Raw genomic sequence first — 14,654 nt, forward strand, 5'->3', positions numbered from 1 at the left:
AATATGTGGTTAATCACATTAGGTATCTATGATAAGTGCATGCATCTATATATTTAATTTAGTGAAGCTCTATACTACATTGACTTGAATTTAAATGACAAAAAATGTGGAGCTTAAATATACACGTAAACTACTTTAGAAAGAATCATGTTATATAATTAGGCCGCCCTTATGAAATAAAGAAATTTATTGATCATTCAATTACTTTTACCTGCCAATACAAATAACCAACAATTTTTAAAGTAATATCATTGCGAACTTCATTAGTCCTAAATTATGGTACCCATTACTCACTTTGTTAATCATTTAAAGAAGTAATATCATTGCGAACTTCATTAGTCCTAACTTATGGTACCCATTACTCACTTTCTTAATCATTTAAAGAGTCATTTTATCATTTATTGATAGCACGAGTTTTAATGTAAAGCTGGTAAAATAAAAGAAAAAAATAAAATAAAGTAAAAGAGATGAAAAGAAAAAGTAGTGAAATTAGTATTTGTGAATTGTGAGATCTATTTCCTAAAATGGAAAGTTTCTATTTTTAGGAAACAAAAAAAAGAGGTTCTATTTTTCAGAAACGGATAGATTACTATAAATAGGTCTCGCATTCCACTCGCTTTCACCATTTACTTTTTCTTCACAAAGTCAAATAATATCTAAAACTCATGTTGAGTCAAAAAGACTCCGTCCCAGCTAAGATGACACACTTTCATTTTTGGTTTGTCTCACTCAAGATGACATATTTCTATTTTTGGTAACTTTCCAATTAATACACTCAACCACTTTTTTCTCACTCCAATTAAGTACTCCCTCCGTCCCAGATAATTCAACCCAGTATTCCATTTCGGGTCGTCCCACATAATTTGTCTCATTTCACTTTTACCATTTTTGGTAGTGGACCTCATATTCCACTAACTCATTCCTACTCACGTTTTATTATAAAACTATTATATAAAGGTAGGACCCACATTCCACTAATTTTTTCAACTCACTTTTCATTACAATTCTTAAAACTCGTGCCCGGTCAAAGTGACACGATTTATCCGGGACGGAGGGAGTACCATTCAACTCTCTTTCTCACTCCATTGAATACTTACACTCTTCATTTCTCCAGTTTAACACATTAACCAACAACTCGTAAAATTTCGTGCCGACTAAGAAATGTGTCATCTTAGCCGGATCGGAGGGAGTGATACATATATTTGTTAATAATAATAATAATTCAAGGGATTTTCATTTAATAGTTGTATGCTTAATTAGGGATAAAATTATTTATTACGATTTAAATTTAATTTTAGTAATTTATAGATCCAGTTTAATCTCGAGTGGGATTTAATGAAAGGTAAATGCACCAGTGTATGTGAACCCTTGGCAGCCGCCACCTCGCTAACTAAACCCTAGTCCCGTCCCTCCCTATTTGCTACGCATTAAACTTATTCTTGTAATAAATCACAGAAATTTGTAATTTTTTGGAATGATCACATCCATCACTTTATCAGCAAAATATTTGATATTGTGAAAATTGGTTTTAAAGAAGTGGAAATGTATATCTATTATAAGAAGCTAACTATTTTCCTTAGAGTGATAGTACAAATTTATATGATGGGTGGTGTGTTTAAAATCGTTTGTTTGTGATTACGCAAACTTTATATGACAAAACACTGCCTGAATTCCTGAAATATATTCATAAGAACTTGAACTAGTGATTTTCAACTATAAAAGTTCATCAATTTTGATCCCTTAGTCCTAAGTGGAAAAGTGATTGATCCAACTAGTGATTTTTTGTTGAAAAGACTGTCTACTAATATTTTCCAATGAGATTATAAAAGAAAATATATTGTTTACTTTGATTTGTTGACTAATTTTAAAGTTGTGCAGTTATTTTATTCTTTAAATATTCAGTTTTACATTTGATTAAGTAACATATCAAAATGATTCCCTTATAAATTGCGCATTGGGGCGCAACGTAAACTCACTGAGCAAACTCTTCTCTAACTTGCGCTTGAGTTAACTAGCTTCAACTATATTAATATCATCATGCCGATCTCTCTGCAACTGCAAGCCTCCCTCATCTCAGCTGCAGCGCGCAATGAATTTCCGTTTCCGCAACCGAGGCCATCCTCCCAGCCCCTGACCGGAGAAGGTGCTCCGTCGAAGTCCGCCGAGTTTGATCCCAAAATTTTCCGTCACAACTTCATGAGACGAAATGATTACAACCGCACCGGATATGGGCATAAGGACGAAAGTCTTAAGCGAATGCGCGACCAGTATTCAAGTATGCATTAATTTGTTCACTTCATTTTTCACTAAGATACTAATTTAATTTGCATGTGAATTGGTTACTGCAGATCTGAAATCATGTGGAAAAGTAAAATTTGAAATAGTAAACTTGAATTTGGGATGAATTTCAGGTGATAATTTGATGCAGAAATTGAAGGAGAATGGGAAAGAGTATAGACGGGGCGAGGTGACGTTGAAGCTGGGCGAAGCTTATGGATTCTGCTGGGGAGTTGAGCGCACTGTGAGAATTGCTTATGAAGCTCGACATCAGTTTCCGGATCGCACAATTTGGCTCACTAATGAAATCATTCACAATCCCACTGTTAATCAGGTTTTCTCTTAGTCCTTTAGATCATCTTCATCTAAATCTCTCAACAGATTGATTAAGCTTGCAATCAATGTTGAACAGACGCTAGGAGAGATGGGGGTTAACATTCTCCCTGTGAAGGACGGGAAGAAGCAATTTGATCTGGTGGGGAAGGGCGACGTGGTGGTGCTGCCTGCATTTGGAGCTCCGGTGCAGGAGATGATGCTGCTGACTCAGAAGAATGTAGAGATTGTTGATACAACTTGCCCATGGGTTGCTAAGGTTTGGCATAGCGTTGAAAAGCACAGGAAGGGGGAATACACGTCGATAATCCACGGTAAATATGCGCATGAAGAGACTATCGCTACTGCTTCATTTGCTGGCACCTATCTAATAGTCAAGAACATCAAAGAGGTAATCTACCACCTTTTATTTCATCAACTTTACATATACAATAGGAGTAGTTAATTTCTCTTTTAGTTTGTTGCAGGCAACATATCTCTGTGATTACATTCTAGGTGGGGCACTTGATGGGTCCAGCTCCACCAAAGAGGCCTTTCTCGAGGTTAGGGAGTTGGACTAGTTTACTATGCTATATTAATTACAGTAAGAAAACAAGTTCAGTAGGCCCCTATCAACATTTTTTTTGCATGTACAGAAATTCAAGTTTGCGATATCCAACGGGTTTGATCCAGACAAAGATCTGGAGAGAGTTGGTATCGCGAATCAGACTACTATGTTGAAGGGAGAGACAGAGGATATTGGTAACCAATTGCAACTTCTCTCTTTCTCTTTGTTTTTTAATCTGGATCGGCATATACACACAGTCCATATGAAACATATCTACAGGAAAATTAGTTGAGAGCAGCATGATGCGCAGATACGGTGTGGAAAACATCAGCAACCACTTTATAAGTGCCAAAACTATCTGTGACGCAGCCCAAGTACATTCTTCTTCTCATAATCGCTTATGATAATATTCATCTATGATATATTTAAACATACTGTAAAATACTAATGTTAGGCGCGGCAAGATGCAACTCAGAAACTGGTGGACGACAAGGAGGTAGATCTGATGCTGGTGATAGGAGGATGGAACTCCAGCAACACTGCATCCCTTCAGGTGATTGCAGAGGAGCGCGGAATCCTCTCCTATTGGATTGATTCAGAGAAGAGGATTGGTCCAGGAAACCGAATCACTCACAAGCTAATGGTACTTTTATTTCTACATCTTTTTTTATTTTGAAGACTATAAGAGTATAACTGAGTTAATGTGGTGTGTGTAGCACGGGGAGTTGGTGGAGAAGGAGGAGTGGGTGCCAAAGGGTCCGATCAACATTGCCATTACAGCTGGTGCATCAACTCCGGATAAGGTATTATTCATTCTTAATTTTTATTCACTCACTAATCAGTAGTACTTCTTTTTATTGATGTGGATGATGGTCATGTGTTTAATTACGTGCTAAGCAGGTTATTGAAGATATCATAGCCAAGGTTTTTGAGATCAAGCGTGACCAAGAGTAGTATGCAATATAGTCGACATTACGATGCTTATATATATATATATATATGGATTCTTGCATCAGGATACTTAATAGTATTATAGTATGAGTTTATTATATCTATGCTACCGACTCAGCTCATGACGCATCGCGTTATGCATTTCCATTGAAAAATAAAAACTGAGCTATTGAGCTATACCACAAACAGAACTTAAACTCAACGCAGGTGTACGCGGTAACTATTTAGTGGAGTATAGTGCTAATATATGATCTATGTGGAAACCGCATTAAGTTGATACGCCCAATCCTAATCATATCACTCATTTTAATCTTTTCCGAATAATTGTTTCTTTTGTTCGAAGCAGAACACCATGAATGTCTATAATTTTACCATCTCTGCCCCTAACTATTGAACGGCAAACAATTTGCCTTTCTAACGAGCACAAAAACTTACGTGTGGGTGTAACTTAGTGTTATAGAATCAATATGATCAAGATGATTAGTTTATTGATCAATTTGAATGTCACAACAATCGAAAGAGTAATTAGAAAGTTGATGGACGACAATATCGTCATGTATAACGGCTCGGATATTACCAAGGGACGGACTCACAAACAACTTCAAAAAAATCTGATCAAAGAAATTTGGGAGGGTTTTATTTAATGTTTGATTTTAAGTATTCAATTTTTTCAAATACTTCACTAATTATATTGCAATTTTCATTAATTTTTCAATTTCACTTACTGGAGTTTTAAATTAAAAATCAATATTGAATATACTCCCTCTGTCCCAGATAATTCAGGTCACTTTGACCGGGCAGGGTTTTAAGAATTGTAATGAAAAAATGGAAAGTGGGTTGAAAAAGTTAGTGGAATGTGAATCCTACCTTTATATATTAGTTTTATAATAAAATGTGAGTAGGAATGAGTTAGTGGAATATGAGGTCCACTACCAAAAATGACCAAAAGTGGTAAAAGTGAAGTGGGACAAATTATGTGGGACTGACCGAAATGAAAAAATGAAAAACTGAGACAAATTATCTAGTACGGAGGGAGTAATAAAAATGATTGTTGAAAAATGATAATGAGTCTTTTTTTGGCGCATTGTAAATGCACAATATTCGTGGAATACTATTGTGACAAAACATTAGTTGAGTAAATGTTTGTATTTGTAATTGAAATAAAATATTGAAAATGAAAAAACATTGAGAGAGAGCAGGTCAGACATCCAAGGAAGGAAAAAGGCAGCATATGCTCTCAAGCCTGGCGAAGGCGAAAGCACTTAGGCGGCCACTGCGAATGTTTTGAGAAACAAGCCTTTCATTTTAGCATCATTGCGCTCTAATCTCCAAAACAAACTAACCAAACAATCGGTAAAATAAAAAAGGATTAAATAATTGGGGATAACATTGATTGTAGGCGCATCTGAATGCATAAGCTCAAGGGTAAACAAGCCAATGCCAGAATCTCAGCACCCTGCGATTTTCCTCTCGGCAACGTACAGCGATGAAAACACCATTAAAATACAATGCACCAGCGACTCTAAAACGTTGCCTTTTCATTGGAACAAAAACCGACTTTCAAAGCAAACAAGATAGAAAAAATAAGATCAAATCAAGGCTCAGAATAGTTAGTAATTCGCATCAACAAGCCAATAACGAAGGCTCTCATAGTTTGATGGTATATGTTGCGACATCACCGCCGATTTCCATGAAATCACACAAAAATTACGAATAAAACTATAAATTCTGAGACATTCGAGATCGATACATCAAGGAAATCAGATGCATCACCGGCTAAATAAATTTAACGATGCAAATTTCTGTTAATTGGGTGAGAGAGGGGCGAAGGGAGATGATGATTTTTGTGAATTCGCCTGATTGAGTATTTAAGGCTTGAGGTCAGAAACCCTAAATGTATCTTTTGACATAAATGCCCTTGGATTTATTCATCATGGTATTTGGGCTTAATCGATGCTTCGTCTTCGTCTGACCCGTTTGGAAATCGGGCTTAAAACATGAGTACTATCAAATGATTTTAAGACGACTTCAATGAAATTTAAATTATATTATATGCTAAAATATGGAACTACATAGAGTAAATAAACTTACTTTTGTATATTAAGTGCATAATTCTAAAGTTCAAATGCTAATTGCTACCGAAAATCTTGGGCAAAACAGATGAAGAGGTCAATATAATTTTATATTTATATTCTTAGATTTCATTGGGCCTTTACAAAACGGAGGATATTACTAAGTTTGTTAACGTTTTGAATGCCAATTTTTGGAACCCCAATCTTTTTGTTTGCTTTTCTCGTTTGGCAATAAACTCGGTCATTTGAAAGTTTCGGAAAGTGATAATGAAATGAGGAAAATAACTTTTATATTATTCTTCATGGCACAATGATAAAATGATCTCTCAAAGCACCTCTAATGTAATTTGTCATTTTCTATGAAGTATGAACCTAAAAAGTAAAACTATGGAGTTCACTCTTATAAAGGAAGGTGAAAAACATAAAATTAAGAAGCCCATTTGAGGCTCAAACCCCGTTAAATTTAGTATAAGGTGGAGATGGAGTCTGAAACTCCTAAGAGTACAAATGTAATTATATGATCGAGGCCTTGTTTGGAACTAAGCTTCAACCTGGCATGCTGACGTGGATTTTGGAAATAATTCAAAATATGATACACCAACACATAAAAGAGTAAGGGCGTAGCCGGAACAAATATTAACATGCTCCCATTGATAATGGGCTTTCCTAAGTAGGCTGATAGATTTATACAAGGTTTGGTTCAACCCATGTAAGCTGATTGGGCTTGTATGTATTGTTTGGTTCAGTCATTGTGTGTAGGAAACAAAACCAATTAAGACTAAATTACCCTCTCCACCGTGAACAAGGACATTAGCGGCTTTCAACCCAAATTTAAAAAGAGACCTTCGCCGACGACTGTAGATTTTTACACACGGTGGCGACCAAATTTGACCTTCAACGGTTCACAAAACGGAAATTTTTCAACGGCTTCAGAGGGCAATTTGTTACAATTAGCTTCCTTTCAGCGTAATCGGTGAAAGCCGAAAACCAATACCACTCCTCACTCTGATAGTCTTGACACTCTTGCGCTGATAGGAGTATATGTAAGTTTGAAACCCACCTGTTGTATTCCGGGTGATTGGTATGAGAGCTACCAAACGACGGTTTAGGCATGGTGGAAGGGGTGTTTCATACCAAATAAGGGCTACCAGACGAGCCCAAGTGTAAAATGTTTAGGATCGTGAAGCTATGTAGCAAAGACACTCGTAAAATAAAGTAATATCCGTTCAGAATATTTTCTTAATTAACTGCACGAAACTAAAAAATTTAAAAAAAATTGTCATCCACTTTTTAAAAATAAACTTTAAAACTTTAATTATAGACTTATATTGTCATGCAATAAAAATCGCCGATTCTGAAAATTCTAATTATAGACTTAGATCGTCATGCAATAAAAACCGCTGGTTCAACTGGAACCGGCGGTTCACGATTCAAAAAAGGCTTGAACTTGAACCAGCCCGGCAAGAAATTTGAAGGTTCCGGCTCACGACCTGAAACCGCCGGGTTTTTGCCAGTATCGGCTAACCTGGTTTTTTGTCGATTATTTTTTAAATTTTTTTAAGAAGATTGATTTCTTTAAGTCAACTGGTCATACTAAAAGTTAGAACTTTAGTTTTTTAAAATGTCAACACTTGATGGAAGTGAGTGTATTGGATGATTCTCTTTTATAGCTACACATTTTTTTGATGTGTTGCTCTTTCTCTCGATGTTGGATAAAAATCATTATTTATAACTACATAATATATCTCTATCATTCTTTGTCTACATTAGTACTATATCTTCTATTAGTATAATTCAACAACAAAATCATTACATGGGATATTATTCATTAATTCTTTATCATTATCGATTCGTTTATGTATATAATTATTATACAAAATTACTACATAATAGAGTCATTTTGCAATTTTGGTACGTTCCATAGTAATAGAGTCATTTCATTTTTTTATAAAAGTCTACACATTTTTCCACGCCTCCATTACTCTTTCTTACTTTTTCTCTCTTCATCTCTTTACCTTTTTCATTTTCCACTTTATTCTCCTTTTACTTAACTTACCTAACACATTTTTTCTTAATCTCCGTGCCGAAAATAAACGTCTCCATTACTATAAAACGGAGGGAGTACAAATTATGAGCAACATGCAATATTCAAATTTAATTAAACTATTCTAACTAAATTATTCTAGTTGATGCTAATTTATCTTAGAAAAAACAAAGATAAAATTAGTGAATAATAAAATGTAAAAAACAAAGAAAAGTAGAGGACAAAAGAAACTTTTATATTCCACGTTGAAAAAGATGGTGAATGATCTAAACATGTAATTTAAAAGAAAAATTCTTCAAACATATTTTGTCTCATGTTGAAAGTGAAACATAAAACATACCAGGATGTCTTCGTAAAAGAGAAACAATCAAGAATGATTTCTTAGAATTTATAGGCTATCATGAAGTTATAGTATTTATTTATTTGTGAATATTTATTTTTAAATAAAAATAATAATTATTACGAATAATAAAATATTTTTTAAAATTTTAATTGAACTGCTAATTTAACCGCCCGGTGATTCGGAACCACCGGTTCTGGTTTTGCATTTCGCTGAACGGCTTCGGTTTTGCATTTCGCTGAACCTAAACCGGATCGTGGGAACAGCCGAACCATCCGGCAATTCGGAATCGCCGCATAGGTTCCTGTTACGATGGGAAAAATTAAAAATAAAAAGTGCTAAAAATGAAAAACCATTTCAAATAAATTTTTTTTAGATATCGGAAATATGAAACTTGCATTATGCCATTAACCATTCACATTTTTATGACTACCCTAAAATTTAAGTCAAAGGTATTGGACCTTTCTAAATTTGGATTTAACACAAAATATACTAGCAATGGAATGTTTAATCTCCAGATGTAAAGTTTTGATTTTGGTAATACAATAATTTATGTGAGAAGCTGAATCAGATTAACTGTAGTTAGTAGTACATTTTTAATATAATTAAAATTATAATCTAATTGAAATATTATGAGAATTCAATCAATCAAATTCTAATAAAATTAAAATTATTAATATAATTGAAATATTATTAGAAATCAATCAATCAAAGTGATTGAATTATAATCTAATTGAAATATTATGAGAATTCAATCAATCAAATTCTAATAAAATTAAAATTATTAATATACTTGAAATATTATTAGAAATCAATCAATCAAAGTGAAATTCAATAGGAGTTCATAACTGATGACAACATTTAGCCGGGCATAAGTCACATGTACGAATCGTCTACATCCTATCATGTGGAATCGGCTAATTCGAGATCGTCATATGACTATTTGAAAATTGAAACTTTTGAAATTTATTTTGTATTTGACATACTTTTATAATTTAATAATTTTGTAGCATAACCTAATATATAATTTATGAGTAAAAAGTATTTGAAACGGACCTGTAAATTTGGTACTGATACATTAATATGGTAAGTTTGGTCTATATTTATGCCTCCGTTAGCGAGCTAATTGAGATTGTGCAACTAATTACACTGCAACGGCGTCGTATGGAGAACAGTACACTTGAGCGCGACGACGTCGTAAATATTTATATAACCCCAATAAGCCCTCTCTCTGAGACCTATTTTTTAAGATTTTCTCGCTCCTCTCTTTCACTCTCTTCAAACTTTCCCGGGAAGGAGCCGCCGCCGATCTGATCGCGATCTTTGTTCTACTCAATTTTGTTTCTGGATAGCCGCAGTTAGTTTCTGCGCTACGCAGAGAGAGAATTGATATAATAACAAGTGAATTATGGAGGAGGAAGATTACTATATGAGCGACGACGGCAGCGAAGAGAATGATTGTAGTTATTCTTCCGATCAAGACGCGGAATCGCTCGACGGATTTGAAAACGATGATTCAGATGATCAGTGGGTCGCGCACAAACCCCCTTATTCGAAGGTCTGTGCTGCTTTACGTTTGCTTTTCACAATGCACGTTAAAATAATTTTAATTTTAACTATTGAGTTCGGAATTTGGTTAACTTGTGAGATGGACGATGGGATTTTTGCTTAGTGAATTTGAAGTATAGATTTTGCCATGTACAGAAGCGGAATTTTAATAATTTTGATCCTTTTCCGTGCTTCCCGAGGATAAAAAGCTGATTTTTTAATTAATTTTTTCATTCCATCTTTCTGTTTCTGTTTTGTATTGCAGTTAAATTGTGCTGTTTGAAGTTAAGAAATATATTGGTCGGATTTGTGGTGTGGTAGTATGTTATATGGAATTCTGTTTCATACTTATATGGTTTTGAAGGGTTTTGTGGAATCTAGTCGTCTTTGGTTTCATTGATTAACACGGTTAGCTGTATGAACTTCAAATTATTGCTCTCTGTTGCCTAATTGTTTGTTTGACATGTTCCATTCGCTTATCAAAACCATGACCATGGACATGGATGTTCTCATTTATGTTGATGTTTCTTCTTCTGGGTTTTACTACAACCTGTTGACATCTGCCATAGCGGTTGAAGCGTTTTTGAACTATTCATGCTTTGGTTTATTGATTTAGAATGTTGTCCCTTTGGGCTATTTGCAGGTTATCACAAAAGCGTCACTGTTGGCTGCTCAGGTGTGGAGCTTCATATTTTTGTTAATCCTCTCTTCAGTTAAAATATGCTATGTGTAGCTTATTTTTGGTGATAGGTCTCTTTTGAACTTTTGGATGTGGTTTGAGTAAGAAACCCAAATGACAATGCTGTAACTTAACTGAAGATTAAGAAATTGTTGTCTGTGCAGAGAGAAGATCTGCAGACTGTAATGGACTTGCTATCAGTGAGGGAACACCATGCCAGAACTCTTCTCATTCACTACAGATGGGATGTTGAGAAATTAACGGCAGTTTATGTTGAGAAAGGAAGATCTCACATGTTTTCTGAAGCAGGTGTTTCGATGACTGAGATTGTTGACCTAGATCCTGATGACCCTTTCTCTATAGTGATGTGCAGCATATGTATAGATGATGTGCCAGTGAAAGATATGACCAAAATGGACTGTGGCCATTCCTTCTGCAATAGTTGTAAGCACCTTTTTCTTCATCTGCTTAAAATTCTTTCTAAGCCTATGTTTTGCACTTCGAAAGTTGGGACTTAAGTTCATCAGAGTTTGCTATTTCTTCTGCGGTATCATAAATTTGTACTACCTCATTCTGGATTATTATTCTTTTACCTTTGCATCTTCTGAAAGATATAATTCATACTTTCATTATGTTCATTGGTTTACGTAGTTATGTACTACTATAGATTTTTTGGCCTTGACTGGTTTGGTATTGACTATATTGGTACTTGTATATGGGAAACAATTTCAGGTTGGACAGGGCACTTCGTTGTCAAAATAAATGAGGGTCAAAGCAAGAGGATTAGATGTATGGCCCATAAATGTAACGCTATCTGTGATGAAACTATAATTAGAGATCTAGTTAGTGTACAGCACCCTGATTTGGCAGAGAAGTTTGACCGATTCCTTCTTGAGTCATACATTGAAGACAACAGAATGGTTAAATGGTGTCCCAGTACACCTCATTGTGGGAATGCAATAAGGGTAGAAAATGATGAGTTTTGTGAGGTAGAGTGTTATTGTGGTTTACAGTTTTGTTTTAGTTGCTCATCAGAAGCCCATTCCCCTTGTTCATGCTCTATGTGGGAACTCTGGATAAAGAAATGCCGTGATGAATCTGAGACCGTCAATTGGATTACTGTGCATACGAAGCCTTGTCCGAAGTGTCACAAACCAGTTGAAAAGAATGGTGGTTGCAACCTAGTTAGTTGCATATGTGGGCAAGCTTTTTGGTAAGATATGCTTTTGTGTTGAAATTGTGCTTCTAAAACTCTACTGCCTAAAAGAATGGTTTGTGGCTTGAAGTCGTGTAATGCTCTCTTTGCTTCTGCTTGGGCTTAATTTGGCTGTTTTCTGCAAGAAAAATAAGGTGCAATTTACTAATTGCTTGAGGTGTCACTTATAGTGTTTGCCTGATAGTACTTGAGTGCAAAAGGTATACATTTGATAACAAAAATGAGAATTGTGTTATTAGGATATGTGCAAGCTTATGCCATGGATACTCTCATGTATATAGCCTTGCAGTTTTACAATTTAAATTTCATGTTACCCGATATCTTCTAAACTATTCATTTCCTTCTGTAGTTGGTTGTGCGGCGGAGCTACTGGCCGAGATCACACTTGGTCGCATATTGCTAATCATAGTTGTGGCCGTTACAAAGAAGATGGTGAGAAGAAGGCTGAGCGTGCAAAACGAGACCTATACAGATACATGCATTATCATAATCGTTATAAAGCTCACACAGACTCCTTTAAGCAGGAATCTAAATTGAGGGACAAAATCAAATCAAAGGTTTCACGGTTGGAAGATAAAGACTCAACGTTAAGAGATTTCAGCTGGGTTACTAATGGCATTTACAGACTGTTTAGATCGAGACGAGCTCTTTCTTATTCTTATCCGTTTGCTTTCTACATGTTTGGTAATGAGTTCTTTAACGACGAGATGACAGAAAAGGAGAGGGAATTAAAGCAACATTTATTTGAAGACCAGCAGCAGCAGCTTGAGTCAAATGTTGAGAGGCTATCCAAATTTCTCGAGGAGCCATTTGATGACTATCAAGGGGAAGAAGTCATGCAAATGAGGATGCAAGTTATTAATCTCTCTGTTATCACTGATAACCTCTGCAAAAAAATGTGAGTTAAGTCTTCCAGGAAGGGGCCGAAGGGCCATATAATACCTGAATGATGAAACTTACTCTTGCTCATCATGCAGGTATGAGTGTATTGAGAATGACCTATTGGGTTCACTTCAATATACCATTCACAGTATAGCTCCTTACCAGTCAAAAGGCATAGAGAAGGCAGATGAGCTAACCTTTGGAGGGAACACTCTAGCAGATAGCAATGGTAATTGTCAGGAGGCAGCTGGACAGTCCATTGGTAAAGCGGTTTGAATTTACCTCTGACCTTTTATATTCATGAAGTGAGGAAATGATATTGATATTAATGTTATACTGCAATTTGTCTGGTAATGGTTGACCATTTTGCTTTAGATCTTCACCTGATCTGTTTGTTACCATTGCATGGACTTGTAGCTAAGCTTATTAGCCATGTGGTCAATAATGTGATAAGTTCCTTTTGTTGGACCACTGTCATCATATGAGAGTAGCAATGTAAATACTTGCAACTAAGGAAGTAGTGTGCTAGGGATCTGAAGCTTGGATTTCATTCTTGATAAGTCTATGACTTATGAGAATTAGTGTGCTAGGGATCTGAAACTTGGGTTTCATTCTTGATAAGATAAGTCATGGCTTTATGAGAATTAATTAAAGACCAATGAATTTATAGCCTAAATACTTTTAAGTTTTTGTTTTTACTTCTGATTCCTAAATCTGTTCATTAATTCTAGCAATGAATGTGACTGTGTGAAGATCAAAAATTACATAAGAACATCTTTCGTTATATCAAGTACCATGTCAATTTTTGATATGTAGGTCTATTCTATTTTTTGATCTGTGTTACAAGCCCAATTTGGATTTGAAAACTCTATATCTATTGTGTCGCTCCCGGTGTGTTTAAAGCCTTCATCATGTTGAACTATCTTTCGCATGTCCATTTCTTCGTCCGAAGCTTACCACATCTCTTGGTGAGTTTTTCCAAAATGAACCAGTTACTGCATTCTGTTGACACTCTGTCATACATTATGTAGGGGACTCAGTAGAAGTTGGCCAGCCTGGGACTTCAAGCAAGTGCTCTCAGCTGACACGGAAGCGCCCTAGAAAAGAAAGAAACACTGGTAGCATCATTGATCTCAACAAGCCTGCAGAAGCTCATCCAGTAAATGCTTACAATTATGAATAAAACTGTGCATGGAGAGATCATATGAAAACATAGTATTTTGAGAGACGATTTACTTGGGAGATTTTAACTGCCCTTTTTGCCCGGTTAGCGTATATAGTTCCCCGACCATCCTTAGATATAGTACGGAAGTAAAGTAGCTTAACTATGTACAGGTTTTTTGGGATGGTATTCTAATGTATAGGGAAGTGTTGGATGGTATTTTTGGTTGTGGTGCTAAAATTTATTAATAAGAGGGGGGCAAATTTTATGCAAATTGCAACGTATACTTGTTGCTTTTTCTAGTGAACCGGCTTCTTTTGAGTTGGTATGAGCTGGGTTAGCTCTGCTGCTTAAATGAAGTCTTAAAATTGTTTATAAAATACAGTGAAATATTAATATTACTATCATATACTCCAAATTTATCTTAAAGCAAAATGATAGGTCATAATCCATATAACATAGGTGATGGTGGAAGGTAATGTTTTTGTAATGTGAGATTGCGGTGAAAGAATGAGTTGTGACAGTGTTTCCTTCCGTCGTTCGTTCTTTGTAGAAGACTGACTACCTCCTCCGTCTTAACCATGAAATATGACCTTAAAAACA

General features: G+C 35.4%; 2 protein-coding genes and 2 non-coding genes across 6 annotated transcripts; 2 read left to right on the forward strand and 2 right to left on the reverse strand.

The window, feature by feature from the left end:
- The first annotated feature begins 1,891 nt into the window (after window positions 1-1,891).
- Window positions 1,892-4,285, forward strand: LOC125187942 (4-hydroxy-3-methylbut-2-enyl diphosphate reductase, chloroplastic-like). The gene is made up of 9 exons (XM_048084622.2): window positions 1,892-2,275; window positions 2,412-2,611; window positions 2,690-3,001; window positions 3,078-3,152; window positions 3,246-3,351; window positions 3,437-3,531; window positions 3,612-3,800; window positions 3,874-3,960; window positions 4,058-4,285. Exons 1-9 carry the CDS (start codon window positions 2,038-2,040, stop codon window positions 4,109-4,111), a joined length of 1,356 nt encoding a protein of 451 aa, XP_047940579.1. The 5' UTR covers window positions 1,892-2,037; the 3' UTR covers window positions 4,112-4,285.
- Window positions 4,286-5,304: 1,019 nt separating this feature from the next.
- On the reverse strand, window positions 5,305-5,428 carry LOC125191479 (small nucleolar RNA SNORD14). Its single transcript, XR_007171158.1, has one exon. It is a non-coding gene; the product is annotated as a small nucleolar RNA SNORD14 (small nucleolar RNA).
- Window positions 5,429-5,705: 277 nt separating this feature from the next.
- Window positions 5,706-5,792, reverse strand: LOC125191459 (small nucleolar RNA snoR116). Its single transcript, XR_007171141.1, has one exon. It is a non-coding gene; the product is annotated as a small nucleolar RNA snoR116 (small nucleolar RNA).
- Window positions 5,793-9,803: 4,011 nt separating this feature from the next.
- LOC125187940 (putative E3 ubiquitin-protein ligase ARI2) lies at window positions 9,804-14,325 on the forward strand. Of its 3 annotated transcripts, none has more exons than XM_048084621.2 (7): window positions 9,804-10,122; window positions 10,756-10,788; window positions 10,956-11,235; window positions 11,524-12,004; window positions 12,357-12,905; window positions 12,985-13,159; window positions 13,921-14,325. In XM_048084621.2, exons 1-7 carry the CDS (start codon window positions 9,973-9,975, stop codon window positions 13,930-13,932), a joined length of 1,680 nt encoding a protein of 559 aa, XP_047940578.1. In that variant the 5' UTR covers window positions 9,804-9,972; the 3' UTR covers window positions 13,933-14,325. The 3 variants fall into 3 exon arrangements, with proteins under 3 accessions (XP_047940578.1, XP_047940576.1, XP_047940577.1); XM_048084619.2 differs by having other exon boundaries at window positions 12,985-13,151; XM_048084620.2 differs by lacking the exon at window positions 10,756-10,788 and having other exon boundaries at window positions 12,985-13,151.
- The last annotated feature ends 329 nt before the right edge of the window (window positions 14,326-14,654 follow it).

This window comes from Salvia hispanica, chromosome 5 (assembly GCF_029641045.1).
Source record: "Salvia hispanica isolate PSC_SH4W2 chromosome 5, Shi_PSC_v1, whole genome shotgun sequence".
In the NCBI taxonomy this organism is placed as follows: Eukaryota; Viridiplantae; Streptophyta; class Magnoliopsida; order Lamiales; family Lamiaceae; genus Salvia; species Salvia hispanica.

Excerpts from the sequence above, each read along its gene's own strand:
- LOC125187940 (XM_048084619.2), top strand. The coding sequence starts at position 9,973 with ATGGAGGAGGAAGATTACTATATGAGCGACGACGGCAGCGAAGAGAAT. Across the intron at positions 10,789-10,955 it reads CGTCACTGTTGGCTGCTCAG|AGAGAAGATCTGCAGACTGT; the intron begins GTGTGGAGCTTC and ends TTGTCTGTGCAG. Across the intron at positions 11,236-11,523 it reads CCATTCCTTCTGCAATAGTT|GTTGGACAGGGCACTTCGTT; the intron begins GTAAGCACCTTT and ends AAACAATTTCAG.
- LOC125187942 (XM_048084622.2), top strand. The coding sequence starts at position 2,038 with ATGCCGATCTCTCTGCAACTGCAAGCCTCCCTCATCTCAGCTGCAGCG. Across the intron at positions 3,352-3,436 it reads GGGAGAGACAGAGGATATTG|GAAAATTAGTTGAGAGCAGC; the intron begins GTAACCAATTGC and ends ACATATCTACAG. Across the intron at positions 3,801-3,873 it reads GAATCACTCACAAGCTAATG|CACGGGGAGTTGGTGGAGAA; the intron begins GTACTTTTATTT and ends TGGTGTGTGTAG.